General features: G+C 41.4%; 1 protein-coding gene across 1 annotated transcript; it reads left to right on the top strand.

The window, feature by feature from the left end:
• The first annotated feature begins 7,024 nt into the window (after nucleotides 1–7,024).
• On the top strand, nucleotides 7,025–8,890 carry MAP1LC3C (microtubule associated protein 1 light chain 3 gamma). Its single transcript, XM_005146011.3, has 4 exons — nucleotides 7,025–7,099; nucleotides 7,182–7,237; nucleotides 7,373–7,479; nucleotides 8,483–8,890. The coding sequence occupies exons 1-4, from the start codon at nucleotides 7,042–7,044 to the stop codon at nucleotides 8,691–8,693; spliced, it is 432 nt and encodes a 143-aa protein (XP_005146068.2). The 5' UTR covers nucleotides 7,025–7,041; the 3' UTR covers nucleotides 8,694–8,890.
• The last annotated feature ends 9,251 nt before the right edge of the window (nucleotides 8,891–18,141 follow it).

The following is an 18,141-nucleotide window of genomic DNA, read 5'->3' as shown; positions in this document are numbered from 1 at the left end:
CTCTAAGATATACAGGCACATTCTGTATGGTTTTTAACTGAAACTCAGGTTAGAGATACAAAATAGATAAGCTAGATTACACTGGTATAACCTATTGTGACACCTTCACTTGATAGCTAAGGAACTGAGCAAACCTACATGTTTTTGGGCAAAGGAAATTTGTCTGAAAGAGAACTAAAGCAGAACTCAAGCCCACTCCTATGAGGCTGGGCTCTTTGGAGAATATTGACAATATCTCATTCATAAATCAAGCACTCAGTGTGGCCAACATAAAGGGGAGGACTTAATGCAAAGACAGTTCACAGCACTGACACTGAATGGACCCTCTGCAAGAGTTTCTCTATTTCTCTTTCCATTAACCATATACAGCACCTGAGAAGACAGGACATAGTAATCTCCAGTTAGATTCCTGAAGTAGAGGATTTTGAATATCTGTTAATGCGCATGCTTGGGCTATGATTTGCAGTAATCCCATATCAGTCCAAAGCACTTGTCAGCATTTTCACATTCAATACATTGCTAGCATTTCTAAAGAACTTTGTTTATGTACATGAGTATTAACTAAGCTCTGTAACACATGTGTTATGCAGCTAAGTATATGATATGGCTCAGGGGCTTGGCCATGGTTCCAGGACTTGCTTAAGATCACACAACTCAGTAGAGACGCTGCGAATATTTATCTAGGGGTCCTCCTAAAATAGCTGAGCAACATCCCTCTCTCTTAAATCCAGTATTTTTGGCATTTTTCCTACCATCTCACAAAATCCCCTAAAAAAGGATTTCTAAGACAATTCAACAGTATTGAATTTGCAAAGCAGAAACTCAATCTTTCTTTATATTTAGATTTTTTTTTTTTTCTACAGCTTTGGGATTTAGATATGTCTAAGCCTTAGACATTTCTGCTGAAAGCATTTAAAAAGGATTTCAAGTCCTGAGAGCCACAGCTTCTGAGTACCTGATGTGGGCACATTAAGAGTCCAGCTTCTCATTGAATGCAATTTCCCAGCAGGAATCAGGCCACTTTAACATACACCTGAAAAAGGAGGTTCCAAGGTTCCCAGCCACTCTTGGAAACTGTGCATTGCTCTCCTGGTGAGACAAGCTTTTGACCCTGAAAGAGAGCTCGACTCCTGACCCTTCCATCAGGCATTCCAGCCAGATGACAACAAACCTGCCAGCTTCATGGGGACATGCTAAAGCTATTTTTAAAATCCTCTGCTCTCTGTCAGTTATAACACCCTTTCTGAAGGTTAAAATAGAAACCATTTTCCAGCATCTACAAACCAAACCTAATAGTTACTTTTGGCACCATCTGACACATTCTTGGCAGTCTCAGCAGGGAGGCCAGAAGCAGACTGGACATAAACCTGCTGACATCCTATCTGAAAATAACTGGAGAAAATGCTTTAAAACCCTAGATGAAAGGAAAGCCTCTTCTAACAAGATTATCATCATCTATGCACAAAGTGTAAGTTTTAAATCCATTTTGCAAAGCATGGGATACTTTTCCCTTTCACCAAGGCACAAGCACTGAGATCTGTACTTATAGTAAGAGCACTACTAAAACCAGCAAGATAAAATGCAAATATGCTACCAAGTCAAACAGGAGACACGTTAGAAGAAGAGAGAAATTGTGTTTCCAGAATGCCAGACGGGAATAGATGTCCAAAAAATCAGATCTATTCAAACAGATGCTCAGTAAATTCTAATTGGAGATAAACTTGGAGCTTTTCCCTTTTTATCATTCCGTTGCATTACCTGTTGATGGCATGCGTGTGAAGTACCAGCGATGTCTTACAATGAGCAAATACGCACACTCTCTAAAGATGCCAATGATTCAGCAACAGCACTGAAACAGGCCCAGGCCCACAGAAAGACCTTGTTACCAAGAAACTCTGAACAGCATTATTCAGTTATTGCTAGCTGCAAAGTAGATATGACTGCAGAAGGTTATGATATTTTACAAAGGGAAATCCATGGAGACACTGACACAGGTTGCCCGGAGAAGCTGTGACTGCCCCTTTCCCGGCAGTGTTCAAGGCCAGGTTGGATGGAGCTTTGAGCAACCTGGTCTAGTGGAAGGTGTCCCTGCCCATGGCAAGCAGATTGGAACTGGGTGATCTTTAAGGTCCTTCTCAGCCCTAACTAATCTATGATGATTCTATGATTCTATACCTCAAGGAAAAACTGAGTGTTTTCTCCACCCAGAAGAACACTTCTTCAGTTTCTCAAGGAGATATGGAAGGAAATTGGCTAGGAAGAACAGCATCAATTATGTTTCTTCTGTAGGTATAAAACATAATGCATTGCATCTTAGCAATGATAACTAGAGAGCAAATGATGAGAAAAGAGGAACCAGTGATGTTTTTCCCCTGTTAGCATCTTTCTATGACTTGAGCCTAGGTCCTGTATAGACAAAAAGCTGGTGAAACATTGGTACAGCAGGAAACGGAAAACCAAACATGTACTTGCAGGAACACTGACAAACGGGTTTCCAGCTCATGTCTGCTTTCCTCAAAGAGTCACTGATTTGTTTATTTTCTTTTTACATGTAGTTAGAACCTCCAATTTGAGCAACACTTGCAGAACTTACTAAGAATCTAGGTCTCAAATTCTTCTCTATTTCAATGCTTGGAACAGAAGCACTTAGCATGTGGAAAAACTTTAAAACTACTGATAATACCTCACTATACCTCAGCACTCTCAATTCTGTTGAAAACTTAATGTTGAGAGAGGTCTCAAAGTCTTTAAATGGAAGACGGAGCTCTCAAGAAAAGTGCAATTAGAGCACCTGAAACTAAAAAACTAGCATAAAAAATTGACCCCATCCCAATGAGATCAACACCAGCAGGACAGATAAAGCTAAGGGAGAAGGGATGAAATGAATCTAACTGAAGTTCCTTTTGCAGAAGAAACATTTCAAGCTCAGAATCCCAAGCTCTTGTGCAAAACAGTCATGTAGTCTCTTATTTAAAAGTAGCAGAACTCATTTCTAATCATTGTGCCTATGCTAAAAAAGTCATGAGATATGATCTAGGTTTGATATTAGGGTTAAAAAATCAGAAGACAAGGGAAAAGAACCAGAAGTACACATAAATGCAGTCAATCAACACAGAAATACCCCTGGTGAATTTCAAACTTATCTCCGCATTTTGGGAGAGGCTCAGTTTGTAATCTGAGTCTTATTAGCAGATGAGTTCAGACCATAAATCTGAGATACAGGGCTAAGCATTCCCTGAAACATAAGAATACTTAGGCTAGCTTTTTACATAAAGACTTACGAATTCTGAGAGTTAGCTACTGGCACATAATTACTTCAGGCTTACCCACAAGTGTAGGTCTGCTTCTGTGTCACAGGAAAAGAAACAGACAGGTTTAGAGTTTCAGAAGGGAAGAAGAAGGCAAAGGATTCCCTACTGTAACTAGCCAAGTTCAGGGAGCGTGAAAATATTCAGCATGGCTCTTCTAAAACCCATTAAATTGTTTGGCTGAGTCTGACTGCCTGAGGGCTTTTCAAACCCCTCTTGACTATATTATTTGCACTTATAGACAACCCACATGAAAGCATACATTTAAGATAACTGTGTAATACTGTAGAACTTCATACACTTTCTCAGTGCAACAAATAAGCCTTCATTTTGCCAAGTCACATTTTTTCCCTAGAACATCATGCTTCAGCTTCTCTTCCTATTCAGTTAGGCTGCTTAAATAAATAAATCTTGGTTCCTTTAGCACTGTATAATCCGTATTTAAACAGTTACTTAAACTGGTTTGTGCCTTCTGCACTTAGATCCTCATCCTCTCTTGCTTACCTATCCGCTTGTGTTCAGGATTATTAAACGCTGGGTGGCATTTATAGCCAGAGTGAAGCCCCATTTGTCATCCATGTATTGCTACACTGGAATAAACTCAGTAGCACCTGCATACTGGCTTCTGAAGAAAAAGTAATCTTAGTTTATGGCATACTAGATTCCTTTTCACCATGTAAGAGTGAAGCAATTTTCTTCCACTGGAACACGAATCACTTCTAACGCTGTCCACATTTTTGCATTTACATTTAGATATATATTTTTTCTCTTGACTAAGGCTTGCCTTCATTAGGCACTGCACTGTTCAGCTGGCTTGGCAGAACAGACTAACAAGCTTCAGTCCAGCTTCAGTCTGGGAGCCCTGCCTCTGGCAGATAAAGCTTTGGCAATTTAAAACGCCGCTGCCCCACCCTACCAATGTGCTGGATGCTACTGCCCTGGTGGTAGGAGTGGATAGGCACTGATGCCCCGCTTGCCCTTGACCTAACCAAGCCTGGATCAGCTCTCAAGCTGCAGGCACAAGCTGCACTGGCTGGAGAGGCAGCCTCCAGCTATGAGGAGAGGCAGGCAGCCAGGTGGTTAGTTTTAAACTACTATGGCTTAAGTTTCCTAAGCAGCATCAGAGACTCTTGATCACTCCTATTGGTTAAACCTCACAGCATTTTAAACCATGAGGGTTACAGGAGTACCAGAGAGCACCAGGAGGCTTCTGAAGACAGAATGCAATGAAATTACCAGATTTTAGCTGTATGGTTTCTACAAGAGGCAAAATGTTGGCTAGAGCCTCATAACAGTCACACATGCTGCTTGAGTAGTCTGATCAGAGCATCTGGGTTCTCTGGTCAATGTAGGCAGCTCTTGATCCTCAGCTCCACAACAGCTCACAGATCCACCCAAAAGGAGTGCTGTTCATCACACAACACTTAGAGAAAAGTAGATGTCTTCTTTTGGATAGGTCATGCCTCTGTGACACATCTGAGTGTTCAAAAACACTGGCAGAGGGGAGGAAGAAACTCCAATACAATGATGCTAAAACTTCAGCATCTTTTACACGTTTTTGCTGTTGTTGTTGTTACAGAACTTACTATAACCAATCCAAGACATAGCAGATCACAGACATCATTCAAACTTTCATACGTGCTGCAGTAATGTAATTCAAACCTTTTGCTTCAAAGCAGGAAAGAACAGAGGAGAATTCACAAAACTCAAGAGGAATTCAACATTCAAAGCAATGTTTAGCATTTCTCTTTAAGGAAATACTAAGTTACAGATCCACTAAATGGCAAGTAGTCACACCAGACAGGTTAATGTTATGGTGTTATCCTGTCTTTGTGATATGTCAAGGCTAGACCTTTTTGGAAGCAAGGTGTACCTCTCTGCTTAAGCACTCTGTACTTTATATCTTGTTTTTCTTCTTGCAGCAGTTACTGTAAAGCTTTGGAAGTGTGATATTAGCATGCAGTAGTCAGCTGGTCAGGCATTCTCTAGTTTTCAAATACAATCACATGTAAAATATTGATGTTTATTTTTCTGCCTTTTGTTTGTTTTAATTCCGTAGGAGGCAGGGTGGTCCTGGGTTTGTACCCCAGGAATGTGGAACCAGTTAATGTTTGTACCACAGTCCTCCTTGGGAAATGGTGTTCTCAATGTTGCATGTGTTCTAACATGACCATGAATGAAACAGAACAGTCTAAGAAAAAGGCATTACATTAGAGCCCACTTCATCACTCTCCCCCTACTTCTCTACTCACTTCCCAGAAAATTCAGGAATTTGAGATGACAAAGTAGACAAGAGACTGGGCAAGCAGTGAAAACTGGTAAGTTCTTCTGAGCCAGACTCTATATGGCTAGGTCCATGAAGCTGGGATCACTTTAGAACAGAGAAAATGGGGATACCAAAATTCAGTTACACAGCTGCAAACCTGGGACTCAGGAAGAGGCTACGTATGTAGCAATGAAATCGGACTAGATCAGGTACAAAACTGCAAGTTTGTACTTTCATGTTCAGGGACTTACAGGACTCTTATGAGTGTAGTCTTTGGACATCAAGCAGGTAAAAATAGACCAATTCCCTTTGGTCCTTCCATTACAACAGTACCACATGGGGGAGCTTGTGCTGTCACTAAAGCTCATTACTTCCAGACCAAGAGGAAACGACAGCTCAGTAGTGCTAACTTCAGTCACTGGAAACTGTTCTGGAAAGGTTGGTCTAAAATCGTGACATATGCATATGCACTGCACACACACCTTAACGAAGATCTTCCTCTTCAAAATGATCTTAGGTAACAGTCATTGATTTTGCTTTGACAAAGCAGCCAACTCTAGAACTCATAAATCGTAACTCATAAATGATAGCAACTTCTAGTTGCCCTTAGCCTGATAGATCAAATAAAATGAAAATGACTGTAATTTTAAAGGGATAAGCAAAACAAATGAGTGTTGGGTATCAGTTCCAGCATCCACTGAGCTGACTTAACAAACAACAATCATCCCTAGGTTAATTGTATTCCTTGCTGAGTTTGTTTGTCTGCAAAGCCATCTTGACAGCTGAAGTAAAAGCAGGTCAAGGAGCCAAAAAGGCAGGGAATGTCTCATCATATTTGGCAAACAGAAGGACCTGAAGTCTGCTTGGAAACTCTTACAATCACAACTATGCCTTGGAGACAAAAATAGAATTAAAACTCATCTCCCAAGTCAGTCAGAAGATAAGCAATCTGGTAGCCTGAGGATATGACAAATGGGTTTGGTTTTGTCTCCTTGTTTGTTTTTTTCCTAAAACCAAAGACGTAGTTTGAAGGCAGTTGGTAAATATGAAGACGGTAACTAACCTTTAGGACTGGCCATCTGGAAAGGGAAGACAGATGGAGATATTCCAACCTTAAGCTGCATCCTTCAACTACCCCATAGGGTAGCTCCTCTCACCTCTCACAGAATATTTTACTGCCTTGCCTGTAAAATCTCTCGCACTTCAGGTAATTTAGGAATAGAAAGGATGCTGCTCGGAGGGACTAGAGCAGGCTCACCAGCCGCACATTTCCCCTTCCCTTTGCACCCCGTTGGCACGCTGGGGAAGGGAAAACGCGTGGTGAGACAAGACCCATTGCCGAGCCGGGCGGCTCATCCCGCAGCACCCGGCGGGGCGGGGCCTTGCGCCGGCCGCATAAGAAGCGCGGCGCGGCGGCGGCGGCGGCAGTAGCAGTAGCGTTGCGCGGAGTACCGCGCTGGAGGGAGGATGCAGGCGGTGCCCGGGGCGCAGCCCGTCCGGCCGTTCAAGCTGAGGAAAAGCTTCGGTAGGGATGGCGGGTGCACCGTGGGGGACGGGAGGAGGTGGGGGATGCGCGCACGCGTAACGTTCTCCTCTCTCCCGCGCAGCCACCCGGCTGGAAGAAGTAGCAGGAATCCGGGCGAAGTTCCCAACAAAAATCCCGGTAAATCTCAGTTTTGTTTTCGGAGGCCAATGCTGCTAATTGGAGATAACCGCTGGGAACCGTTCCGTGAAGTGCGGTGGAGGGGAAGGAGCTGGATGGTCTGGGGTTTTCTAAGTATGACTCTAATTAACACAGGTAATAGTTGAGAGATACCATAAAGAGAAATACCTTCCTCTTTTGGACAAAACCAAGTTTCTTGTTCCCGAGGAGCTGACCATGACACAGTTTATAACCATCATAAGGTAGGTGGTGAGTGCCTGTGGGGCTATGCTGCAGTTGAGGCTTGCTGCTGTTCTCTGAGCAGGTGTGTCTAGTGCTGTGCTGGAGCATCTTGCTTTCTTGGCTGGTGAGGAGGATCAAGGGGTTGGCAATTGCTTTCCTCTCTTGCAAGTCTTTAAAGAAAACCAACAGATGCTTTCACAACTGCCTTTGGGGAAAAGATGTGGTCTAACCTTTTCTGAATTCATAAAGTCTTCTGTCTTCCCCTTAACTGTAGTGAGTAAAGACTACATTGGACTCCTGCTCTGCTTTCTTCCTGCCTGATGAACTTGGCACAGGGGGTCTGTGGTTCAGTTCTGCTCACAGCTGTTGCTGTCTTGCTCTCCTTCTGCACTATGCTGGATTTGCTCAAGTTCAAAACAGCTCCTAGGTGTGAGTGGCATGAAATGTGCTTTTAAATTATTCTTAGTAAAACACTACAGAGAAGAAGCCTCACAAAGTGTTAAGGGATGTTCTCTGACAAGGTATTAAAGCTATGTGCTTGCCAACACACATTTTAAAGTACAGAAAAAAATCTCTGTAGATGATAAGTTGTGTGAAACATGCTTTTGGCTCTTGGACAACTTAGGTCCTGATCCTGCTATGTAATGTCTCTAGAAAGGACTCTTCTTTTGAAGGTAGACTTCATAATAAGTGTAACAGACCATGCTGGAATCCTTTACTTTAGCTGTGCTGCTGAAGTTCTTGGTTTCTGCTCAACACTTTTCCCTGGTGATTGGGAGCTCAAAGTCCAGGCTCAATAGCACTCATGGTCTAACAATGTAAGGCTTTCCTCAAAGCACAAGCCTTTCAGTTTCCAAACATACAGTTCCTGCTGATGAAGACACTAAACCACACAATGATTTTACACACTGCTTTTTGTATGTAGCGCATGCAACTGCTCTGCCCAATATATTTCATGACTGAAATTGAGACCTTATTAAATCTGCTAATACTTAATCCTCTGTTTCTCTTCCCTTCAATTAGAAGCAGGATGGCTTTAACAGCTACACAAGCTTTCTACCTGCTGGTGAACAACAAAAGCCTAGCCAGTATGTCCTTGACAATGGCAGAAGTGTACAGGGGCTACAAAGATGAAGATGGCTTTGTGTATATGACATATGCATCCCAGGAGATGTTTGGATACTTTTCACCCACTGCTCAAGGGAGAACTATGGAATGCTTTCAAAAAACTTAAGGTTGGGACCATGTGCTGCATTGAAGCAGTTTGCTATGAATCATGCCTGTGACATGAACCTTGGAGATGCTCCTTCCAATATGAGCCCTGCAGTGAGGAGTTATGACCCAAAAGCTGGCAGGGCCAGCTAAGGGCAGAAATGGTGTCACACTTTTTCCTGGACGATAATTTGGATATATTTTTATATTTGAAGGTGCCATGGGTGTTTCTGCAATTGCACCTCCACTTTTTTTTTCAATATTAATCTTTATATAACTGATTTTAAGGTGTCCTTAAAGCCTAAGTCTAACAGCAAAATAAAGAAGCTTTCAAGTATTGAGTTGAATGTTAGTCTTAATCTGGGGGAAAACTCTTCTAAAAAGAGTAAAAGTCTATGTAGGAGGATGTCCTAGAATAGTTCTGGGAATCTGAGCTCAGTGCTTAAATATAACACTGCTTGCACAGCTCCTCTGAATTCTTGAATGGAATAACAAAGCTTATATTGGGTCACATAAGGGATAAAAACATACCTATAAGTGGTTCATCAAGCTAAATATTCAAGGTGCAAGGTTAGGACTGTACTAGTACCAGAGTAGGCTTCAGCTGCAGTGTTGAGCTTAAAAGCTGAGAAAAAACTACTATCAACTGTTACAGAAAATGCTGAGTATCTGTGATATAGATAAGTACTTGTTTAAATAAACAAAACTGACTGCTAGTCAGTGTAGCCTAAATGCAGATAGTATGATTTGAACTGTAGCTTAATCAAGTTTCCAAGAGTCAAGTTAGTTCTTACTACTGAATTCTGCTAGTCCGGTTGCTGTAGACAGGCTGTTGTAACCATCCCCTGCAGACACCTACCTGTTGTTCCCCCAGAGATCTTCAGTGACCTTTCTTTGAAGGATGGATGGAGCTATGTCATGTATCTTGTGACTGGGGTATACCAGTGTCTAGGAAATGTCAAAACTGCCATGCAGTGAGATTCTGATTCATCTTAACATAGAGGCTTTGTTCCTAAGGATGTATTAAAGGAACACTTGACATAAGGCTTAGTCTGAAATATAGCGCAAGCTGTCTTTCCTGGTCCTCTCATATGTGAGGAATGCAATGGAAAGTTGAAATGCCCTAATCATTCATGATCAACTTAAAACACCAGGTCATGTAAAACTTTGTCACAGTGTGCAGTTAATTAATCAACCTCTGGCAGCCTTAGTTTAGGATTGGTCAAATTGTTACAACATGATGCAATTTTTCTGTTCAGTACCAAACTGATTTGCAGAATGATTAATGTCAGAATTACTAGGCTGCAAGGAAGTGTTGACAGTATTTAAATTATGCATAAGGAAGGAATGTGTGTGTAAGCTTTTAGTGGTGGTTCTCTTTCACTAATAATCTCTTGAATTTAAGGCTCTGAGCAGACCTGGAGCGAAGCAGTTAAACCAGGGCTTTAGAGCAGTACCTGCCTTAGTGAAGGTGGTGTTTGCCAACCTATGTTTCATGAGCTGAGGAACAAAGAAATCATTGACCTGACCAACTTAATGGAAAGGCTAAGGCTATGTCAGTATAGGTTGTGAAAACGTGTGCTTTGGGATCCCAGAATCAGTTGCTTGGATAGATTTCGCTTATGCTTGTAATGGAAACAGTTTCCATTGCACAAATTGAACTGAAGTAGTCATTTGTTACCAGCCCTCAGGGAGGCAGGGACACCTGTTTGGCAGGAGCACCACACAGCAATGTTGAACAGCTGTGGGAACCTTGGGGTGGGGGAGCAAGGGGAAGTCTTGCTATGTTCAAGCTCTTGTGCCATTCTAAGAGCTGGGCTAGTATTTTGCTTCATTGGCTGTTGTCTTCCTGTCTTCTGTGATACTTGGTACATGAAGAGAAAAGCACTACAGCCAACTCTGGTTTGTAATGTAGCGGCTGAGGTGTAGCCGTTGATCCTTCCAGCATTTATTGACATTAGGCTATGATGGCTAACAGGCTGAGTCACAGATCCAGCCAAAAAAAGTTACACAAGAAGGTCAGTTGCAGGTAAAGAGCATCATTGTATGCCTGTTTAAACTGGCCTGCTGAAACTAGAGAGAAGTCCTGTGAAGTGGGAGAACTTCATCATTAGGTAATAGTAATAGACCTGCCCTTCTACCAGGTGTTGAAGCAGGTAGGATTAACCATCAAAGACTGCTTTCAAAAAGTCTTAAAATAATAAACTAGGAGTTAGATCCCCAAATAAATCGGTTATTCTGCTTGTGGAGCTGCTTTGCTGTAATTAAAAGCTTTGGATTCAACCTATTGTCCCTGGAAGTGCAAAGAACAAGGATCAGAAAAGAAGCAAACAAAAAAGCTTTGCTCTGACACAAAGCAACTGAGATAACTGCAGCTACTTCCAATGTAGATGCTCTTTGAAGAGCTAATATTTGCTCAAGCAAATACCTGTTGATTAGAGACAGGTACCTAGTTTTTGCAGTGAAGGACACCATACTGCGGTAAGTAAATTTTCAGTCCAAAATACCCTCAATGTAAAAAGAGAAGGCAGTGATGCCACTTGTCTATCTTCATTTCTGAATTAGGATATGGAATTGTGTTCTTTGATATCAGTAATATCCACCAGAGAAAACACTTTGAGGATTCTTCTGCCATAGACTGCCAACTAAATCCTGGAAGGTGCTTCAGTGTTGTGGCTTCAAAGCACTTATGTACATGCATACTCTGCTGAAGTAATTTGTTTGATGGGGTCCACAGCACTCAGCCCCTTGTAAGAACAAACACTGTGTCCAAATATAAAACCAGTTGAACTGAAAGGATGCTTAACATTGTGAAATAAGGGCTAAAATTCCCTTTACTATTGAGGTGGGGTTTTTGAATATTCTGTAAAATGGAGTAATGGGGGAGTTGTGACTTTAACATACACAAGTGGAATCACATAGAAAAAAAATGAAAACATTTGAGCTCTGATTTTCATAACTTCAGGGGATGAGCCACAGATATTGCTGGAGTTACTAAAAGGGAAAAGCAAAAGCAGCTAAAATCTGAGACTGCAACCTCGCTGTGCAAATATGATATGATGAAACACACCATTTGTGTCTGTAACTTATGCCTGCACAGTGACTGCTCTGGGAACAGGGTAGTTTTCTTTTCTTTACGACCTGAGCAAACATAATTTCTGTGTTGCATGCTTCAGGCTGCATGCACTCTGAATGCTCATAAGGGCAATTGGAGAAGATCGAAGTAGCAATTCATGATAAACATGATAAGCTCCTGGTCTTGGTTTAAAATCAATAAATAAGTCTTACCAATGTATTTGATTTTAAAGTGCTTAGAAATATCTCTTTTCCCTGTGCCAGCTAATATTAAAGATTTAGCTGTCTGTACTTTCCTTCCTACAGCTGATGTCCTGTAGCCATCTACAAGCACAGCTACAAACTGTACAATACTTTATGGAGTGCAAATAGGCATTTGTTACTGCAAGGCAAACATGATAACCTCATCTTGGGCTTTAACATGTAAGCGACAGCAGGAGCTTTCCAAACTGTTTGGATTTTAAAATTACTTAACATTGTGTGTGGGTAGAATAAATGAATGAATGGGGATACTAAATCAAGTACTGCAGGCAACTAGCCTTGTAAACTTTGATGGGCTTTTTATTGTTTTCCCATGCTAACTACTTCCAGATGGTGGAAGTGTGTTTAACAATGCATCTTTAATTATTTCTTTTTTTTTTTTTATCCAGAAGGTGAGAGACTATCCTCCTCCTCACATGATTTTGTTTTGTTAATGTAAGATAGAGTAAATTAAGAGGGCCACTGAAATAATAGGACGGAATATAACCTTCAACATCAAATTGCACTGCTGTATTCCCCTTTCGAGAGAGCCCCTATAGAAACCATGGAGAGAAAACCAAATGACCTAAACAGGAAAGAAACTATTTTTAGAATGCTGGTTTTTAACTTACGGACTATGAAATGGAGGAGAAGGGAGGGTTTCTGTAGGAAACTTCCAAGGTGTACATAAAATGTGATTGAGAAGTCAAATTTCATGTATATTTACAGCACAACACAGGTACAGGACTAATGGCACACGCTGTACCTGCTTTTTCCTCTGATGTTTTAAAGTTTCTGCTTAAGAGTACAAGCATCTTAGTTATCCGCTACTTTTTCTTATATATTCCACAACATGCAAAGGCAGAGAGGTGCTATAATAAGTAGCCCTCTGACCCTAATAAAGAGGAACATAAATGTAATTCTAATGGAGGTGGACAATGCCCTTAAGGCTCCCCTCCAGAAAGTCACAACTGTATCACCCTGCCTCTCATTTTCTACCTGATGCCTCTCTTGTGACTGTAATGTTCCTATGGCACACAAGGGTAGCAGCATTGCCCAGGTGGGTTTTGAATAACACATAGCAAGTATCAATGCCAGAGTCTGAAAAGCAGCGCTGTCAGTGTCAGACCCTCTAGAGGGAGGAGGGAGTGTGCCCGATGGGGTGCACATGGAGTTTCCAGAGCATGCAGGCAGGGATTGAGGAGGGGCTGCTCAGGCCACTCAACACTTACATCATGTCCGTAAGGGACTGTAAAGGGCCTTTATGAGACTGCTCATAATTTGTTACAGGGTGGGCTTGGCTGATGGTGTTTATTTTTACAAATACTCTAAGACATTTTCTTTCTGTATGTAACAGCATGGTCTGGATCTCAATCAGCCTTTTAGCCCAAGCCTGTTGTATGTCAGAGAAGAGAGAAGGCTATTCATTGCACATTTCTTGAGATGATGCAAAAAAGAACCTAGTTCAGTTGTTGATCAAGACATCATGGTAGATCTAAAGCTTATTTCCCGTCCTCAAGAACAGAACAAATCCAGCTTGCCAGATGGATTTGCAGGGAAATCTTTAGGTCAGCTAACCAGTGAGTGGGTGAGGAGAGGGGATGGAGTGGGCTAGGGAGTTAGGCATGCGTATCCGTGCTTCCACCCAAAGCAGCTGCAGACATGTATTCTTCACAAGCCTGCCTGTGACTGCCTGGAAAGCCTGAGCCTCTGTGTGACCTCACTAAGGCAACTATTATGCCCATTAGCTCACAAGGAGAAGTTATGAGAAAGAAAACATGCACACACATGCTCAGTGATGGAGGGTGGATATAGCCTTTTCCTGAATAAAAAGCAAACTCTGTTAATGGAAAAAAACACACAGGAGGGTGCTGAAAGGAAAACATGGTGAGCAGAGAAATTCTATTCCTGGTGCTGGCACTACTTCACAAGGCGACTTGGCCTTTACTCTGAGAACTTAAAAACTTAATATCAAGTGATGGGTATAAGTATGGTATCTGTCTGACTCTCCTCCACTAAAATGATGCATCTGTGGTCAAAAATTCGAAGACAGATAGTGATATGAGCTGCATAATTGAATGTTGAGTGGCTGAGAGTAGCTAATTTTCCAGCAGCTTGATGCATTAGTCACCAGCAAAATAAAAGAGCCATCAATAGGAAAAACAGCTGTTGTGCTACAGGTGAGGGCAGGATCACCAGCTTAGTGCAGACATATCTGTCCTGTCTAGACTGTCAGGGTAACCTAAGCACTGCAGGGGTTATGAAGGTAATTTTGCTATTCAAGACTATATTGGCTCTGTTATAAACCTGTCAAAACTGTCGAGAGGCCTCAAGAGAAATGCTGCATTTTCCTAGGAGGCAGCTGGATTTAGTTTAACCCTCAGCTCTTCTCAGCCATCCTCATGTTCACTGACTTTTGTTCCCAGGGACCAGGCCTTCTGTGTTTGCAGAACCTGGGTATGGATTCCAAGATTGCTGAAAACTATAAATAATATGCCCTTAGTTGCCATGTAACAAACTTGTATGAGAATTCACAGCTGTTCTGTTATTGTAATTCAGCTTATGTTGGAGCCACAAAATTTGGCTATGCCTTGGTCTCTCTCAGGCTTCTAAGCCTCTATCAAGTCTGGAGCAGTAGTTTAAATGAGATGGCTGAGGCTGTTACTGCTACTTACGTAACTCCCCTCTTCCAGTGAATTCAGATAAGACAGAAAAGGTGTCACATTTCTTCTAAAGAACAGCTGCGTGTTTTAGCACCGCTCATCAGTGTGAACTATTTTGCTACAGGCATAACAAGGTGGGTTAATGCAGCAGCTTAATCTTGTGCCCCAGCTCATTCAGCTGATCTTGCCATGGAAGGAGGATGCCTCACACGAGCTCACCCAGTGGCAGGCTGGGGAGAGGTGACAGTCTCCAGGAAGCAGATGGTGCTAGGGGAGGTTATGAGAAACCGAAGAGGGAATTGCTAGTGATATAGGAGATGTTGAAGGTAACATGGGTGTGCAGGCTAGGCCATGTCAGGATCTTAAAGGAAAGGTTCCTTTGGCTCTGATATCCAAGGCAGCTGGCTCGTTAGGCAAGCATTGAGCAAGATTGCTGTCCTGTGTTTCACAAAGGAGCATTCTTTATAACTTAATGCATAAACATAGGGGAGACCCTGTTATGATTCCCTTTTCTCCCTGAATACCCTAAGCCACACACTCCACACTGTGAACCCATCGTAGCACCCATCTCTCTGGATCCAGCACAAGAAATTAACTTCCTGCTGCTTGCAGCTACGGTCTTTGTAGGTAAAGCCCAGCATGACAGTAGAGTTGTGTGGCTAAGGGGCTTGAACCCACCTCCCCAACTAGACCTCCAGACTACCTTTCCTTTCTGCAAATAACTCCAACTGCAAGATCTGTGAGAAGCTTCAGTTTTACTAGTGGAAAATTTAGGAAAAACCCTATAAAGTAAATGAAGCAATTCCAGTAGAAGCTGGAGGATGCATTGAAATTACTGCCTGGAGCCATAAAGGCTGTAGAGCTAAAGCTACCATGTTATAATTGATGGGAGGAAGTGCTTATTCACAGAAGGTGGAGAGAAGAAGGAAGGGTCAAGCCCTGTAGTAGACATGAAAGGTTTTACATTTAATTTTCTGGAAAGTTTTTCTTCAAAATATGGATTTGCCAAATATCTTGTTTCCCAATTCAAACTGCAGTGTTTTTTTCCCATCAAATTAATATTACTTGCGCTGGTTTGTCAGGAGGGAAAATCCAAATCGCAACTTATTTTTATATAAGGGAGAAAATGAATTAAAGAAAATGCTTGTTGGCTATACAGTTACACCTGTGTGACTGCCATAAAAATATGGAAACAGATGTTCAGGGAACACTGAAAAGCCAAAACAGGGGTTACACTCTTCTAGACATAGCTCTTCATTTTAAAATGAGGTGGAGCTTTCTGCTGATTCTCAGCACAGGAAATTTTGTGGGGGTTTTTGGATGCGTTTTGGATGCATATAAATTAAATCCACTTTTGTTCAGGCTGCATTTTCTGATCTTTTACTAATGTATGATTTGCTAGCTGCAGAACTGCATAAAAAGCTATAGTGGAGTATCTATATGTCATGTCACAAAAAACAGAGCAAGGAGGTGCAGCAGCAAGCAGCTGGCCAGCAGACAGGAAATAAATCTATAATAATTTATAATATTGCATATGCGTAAGATCCAGAGCTGGCCAACAGTAATTTGCAAAGTGGACACCCTACATGTGTTTTCATCAAAGAGAACAAGAAATAAGGAAGTGAAGGAGGTGAGCAGTTAGAAAAGATGTACTTTATCAAAATGTCTCTCCAAAAGTAAACAAGTCGGCAGAGTGTCTGAAGGCTGAGGCTGTGATACTCTTTTCAGAGCTTTCTCTATCCCTAAAGCATGTCTTGAAACGGTAGTGATTTAGTACTCACACAGAGCTAAGAAATATGTTCAGGTTCTCATTTGGACAAATAAGTCCATCTTAAAGTTAGTCTTGACTTCCTGTATTTCCTGTCTAACTTGTCTGTTAAGTGATTAGACAGCTACCTCGTTTGGTGATTCAGGAAAAACTCTAGGAGATTCTAGTGGTGAGCTACCCTGCTCCTTCCACACTTGTTTCCAAAGCACTTCATTTATGAAACCCACAAAACCTACACACGCACACACACTATATACTGCTGAAACAGCTTCAGGTGAGGAGGCGAATAGCCAGAAGTACAGTCTCTAAAACAACGAGAGGAAAAGGGAAGAAAGTTATACATGGCAATGGAGTGAGTGAGGCTCTTGTTATTTAAAGTGCCACAAGGCCGCACTTCAAGGTATACTTTAACACAGCATAAGGTTGAACAGAGGAGAATGAGGATGAATGGCTGAAACAATTACAGGAAAAATCCATCCCAGCATGTGTGTGCAGCAGAAATCACACATTCTGACTGCTTGTTGATAATTATTTTCTTGATGCAGCAGTTCACTGTTTGGTAACTAAATCTAATACCTCTTTAGTAAGTGGTTACCTCTTAGTTCTCCTTGTACTGATACAGAAATACAGAAACTGTGTCCTGCTCCATCTTTTCTACATAACTAGAACCAAAGCTTAAACTACAGTTTAGGGAAGGTTTGAATAGTTTCTTTGAAGGTGATTTGGACTAGGAAAAAACAAAGCACCAAGCAATTAGCCAATTTTGTAGATTCACAAAAATAGTTTTGAGAATTACTTTGCACATCAGCAGATTAATCTGTGAATCTTAGCAGAATTTTACTGAAGTAAGAAAATACTGAATCAAGATTGCCTGCAGTATATTTGTAAACAGAGGAGCTATAAACAAGGCAAACTCCTTGGAGGATGTTATAGGCAAATTCAAGTTGAGAAAGGCAGTCATGCTGCAAACTGAATCTTTTAGTCAGTATGTAGGTATCTTCTCATTTTGATGTAGGGCCTACCCTTCTGAAAAGCTTTGGGTTTTGTGAGATTAGTACTATAAGGAGTACAGATAGCAAGGACAGCACCTGTGTTCAGGATATTTGAATATAAATCTTTTGTACAGGCCAGGATTTGTCTCTACACTTGTGTATTCTGACACTTCAACTAAGTGCATGAGTACTGTTTCTGGTATTTATGTAATCAGAGTTAATGCCACACTGAAGTCTGCAACACAACCTTCATCAATAACTGCTTGAGATTTTTTGAGCCATGCTAGATCATACAAAGAATAAAAATAGGTGCTTCAAAGTTATTCTTGGTCTAGTTCTGGGACACTTGAGGAAATAAATTGGATGATTTGGAAAAAAAAAATCTACAGCAGTCCAGAATTCAATGCTCAGACAGCTCTCAGTGCTCAAAATGTGTCTTTCCAATTAATGAATTTGGCCTACTTTATGTTTTACTAATTCTACACAAAGAATAGTTGAACAGTGATTCCAAAACTGTAGAAGTGAGGCCAGAATGAACCCTGATGCTTTGTGGGCTTTGAAAGGACCATGCTAAGTTTAATCAAACTAGCGTCTTATATCATAGTTGCTACTACATCTGAATACTTATGTCTACCAGTAAAAGAATTAGTAATATAAAAAACATGCTCAGAATCACACTTACTGATACTTTTACTTACACATAGTTTCATATTTCTGTTGTATTCTCAGGAG

This window comes from Melopsittacus undulatus, chromosome 3, assembly GCF_012275295.1.
Source record: "Melopsittacus undulatus isolate bMelUnd1 chromosome 3, bMelUnd1.mat.Z, whole genome shotgun sequence".
Classification (NCBI taxonomy): domain Eukaryota; kingdom Metazoa; phylum Chordata; class Aves; order Psittaciformes; family Psittaculidae; genus Melopsittacus; species Melopsittacus undulatus.
Note: the sequence above shows the minus strand (reverse complement) of the source record. Positions and strands in the feature narration are given on the sequence as shown.

Coding starts and splice junctions, on each gene's coding strand:
- MAP1LC3C (XM_005146011.3), top strand. CDS start 7,042: ATGCAGGCGGTGCCCGGGGCGCAGCCCGTCCGGCCGTTCAAGCTGAGG. Junction 7,100..7,181: donor CAAGCTGAGGAAAAGCTTCG/GTAGGGATGGCG, acceptor TCTCCCGCGCAG/CCACCCGGCTGGAAGAAGTA. Junction 7,238..7,372: donor AGTTCCCAACAAAAATCCCG/GTAAATCTCAGT, acceptor TAATTAACACAG/GTAATAGTTGAGAGATACCA.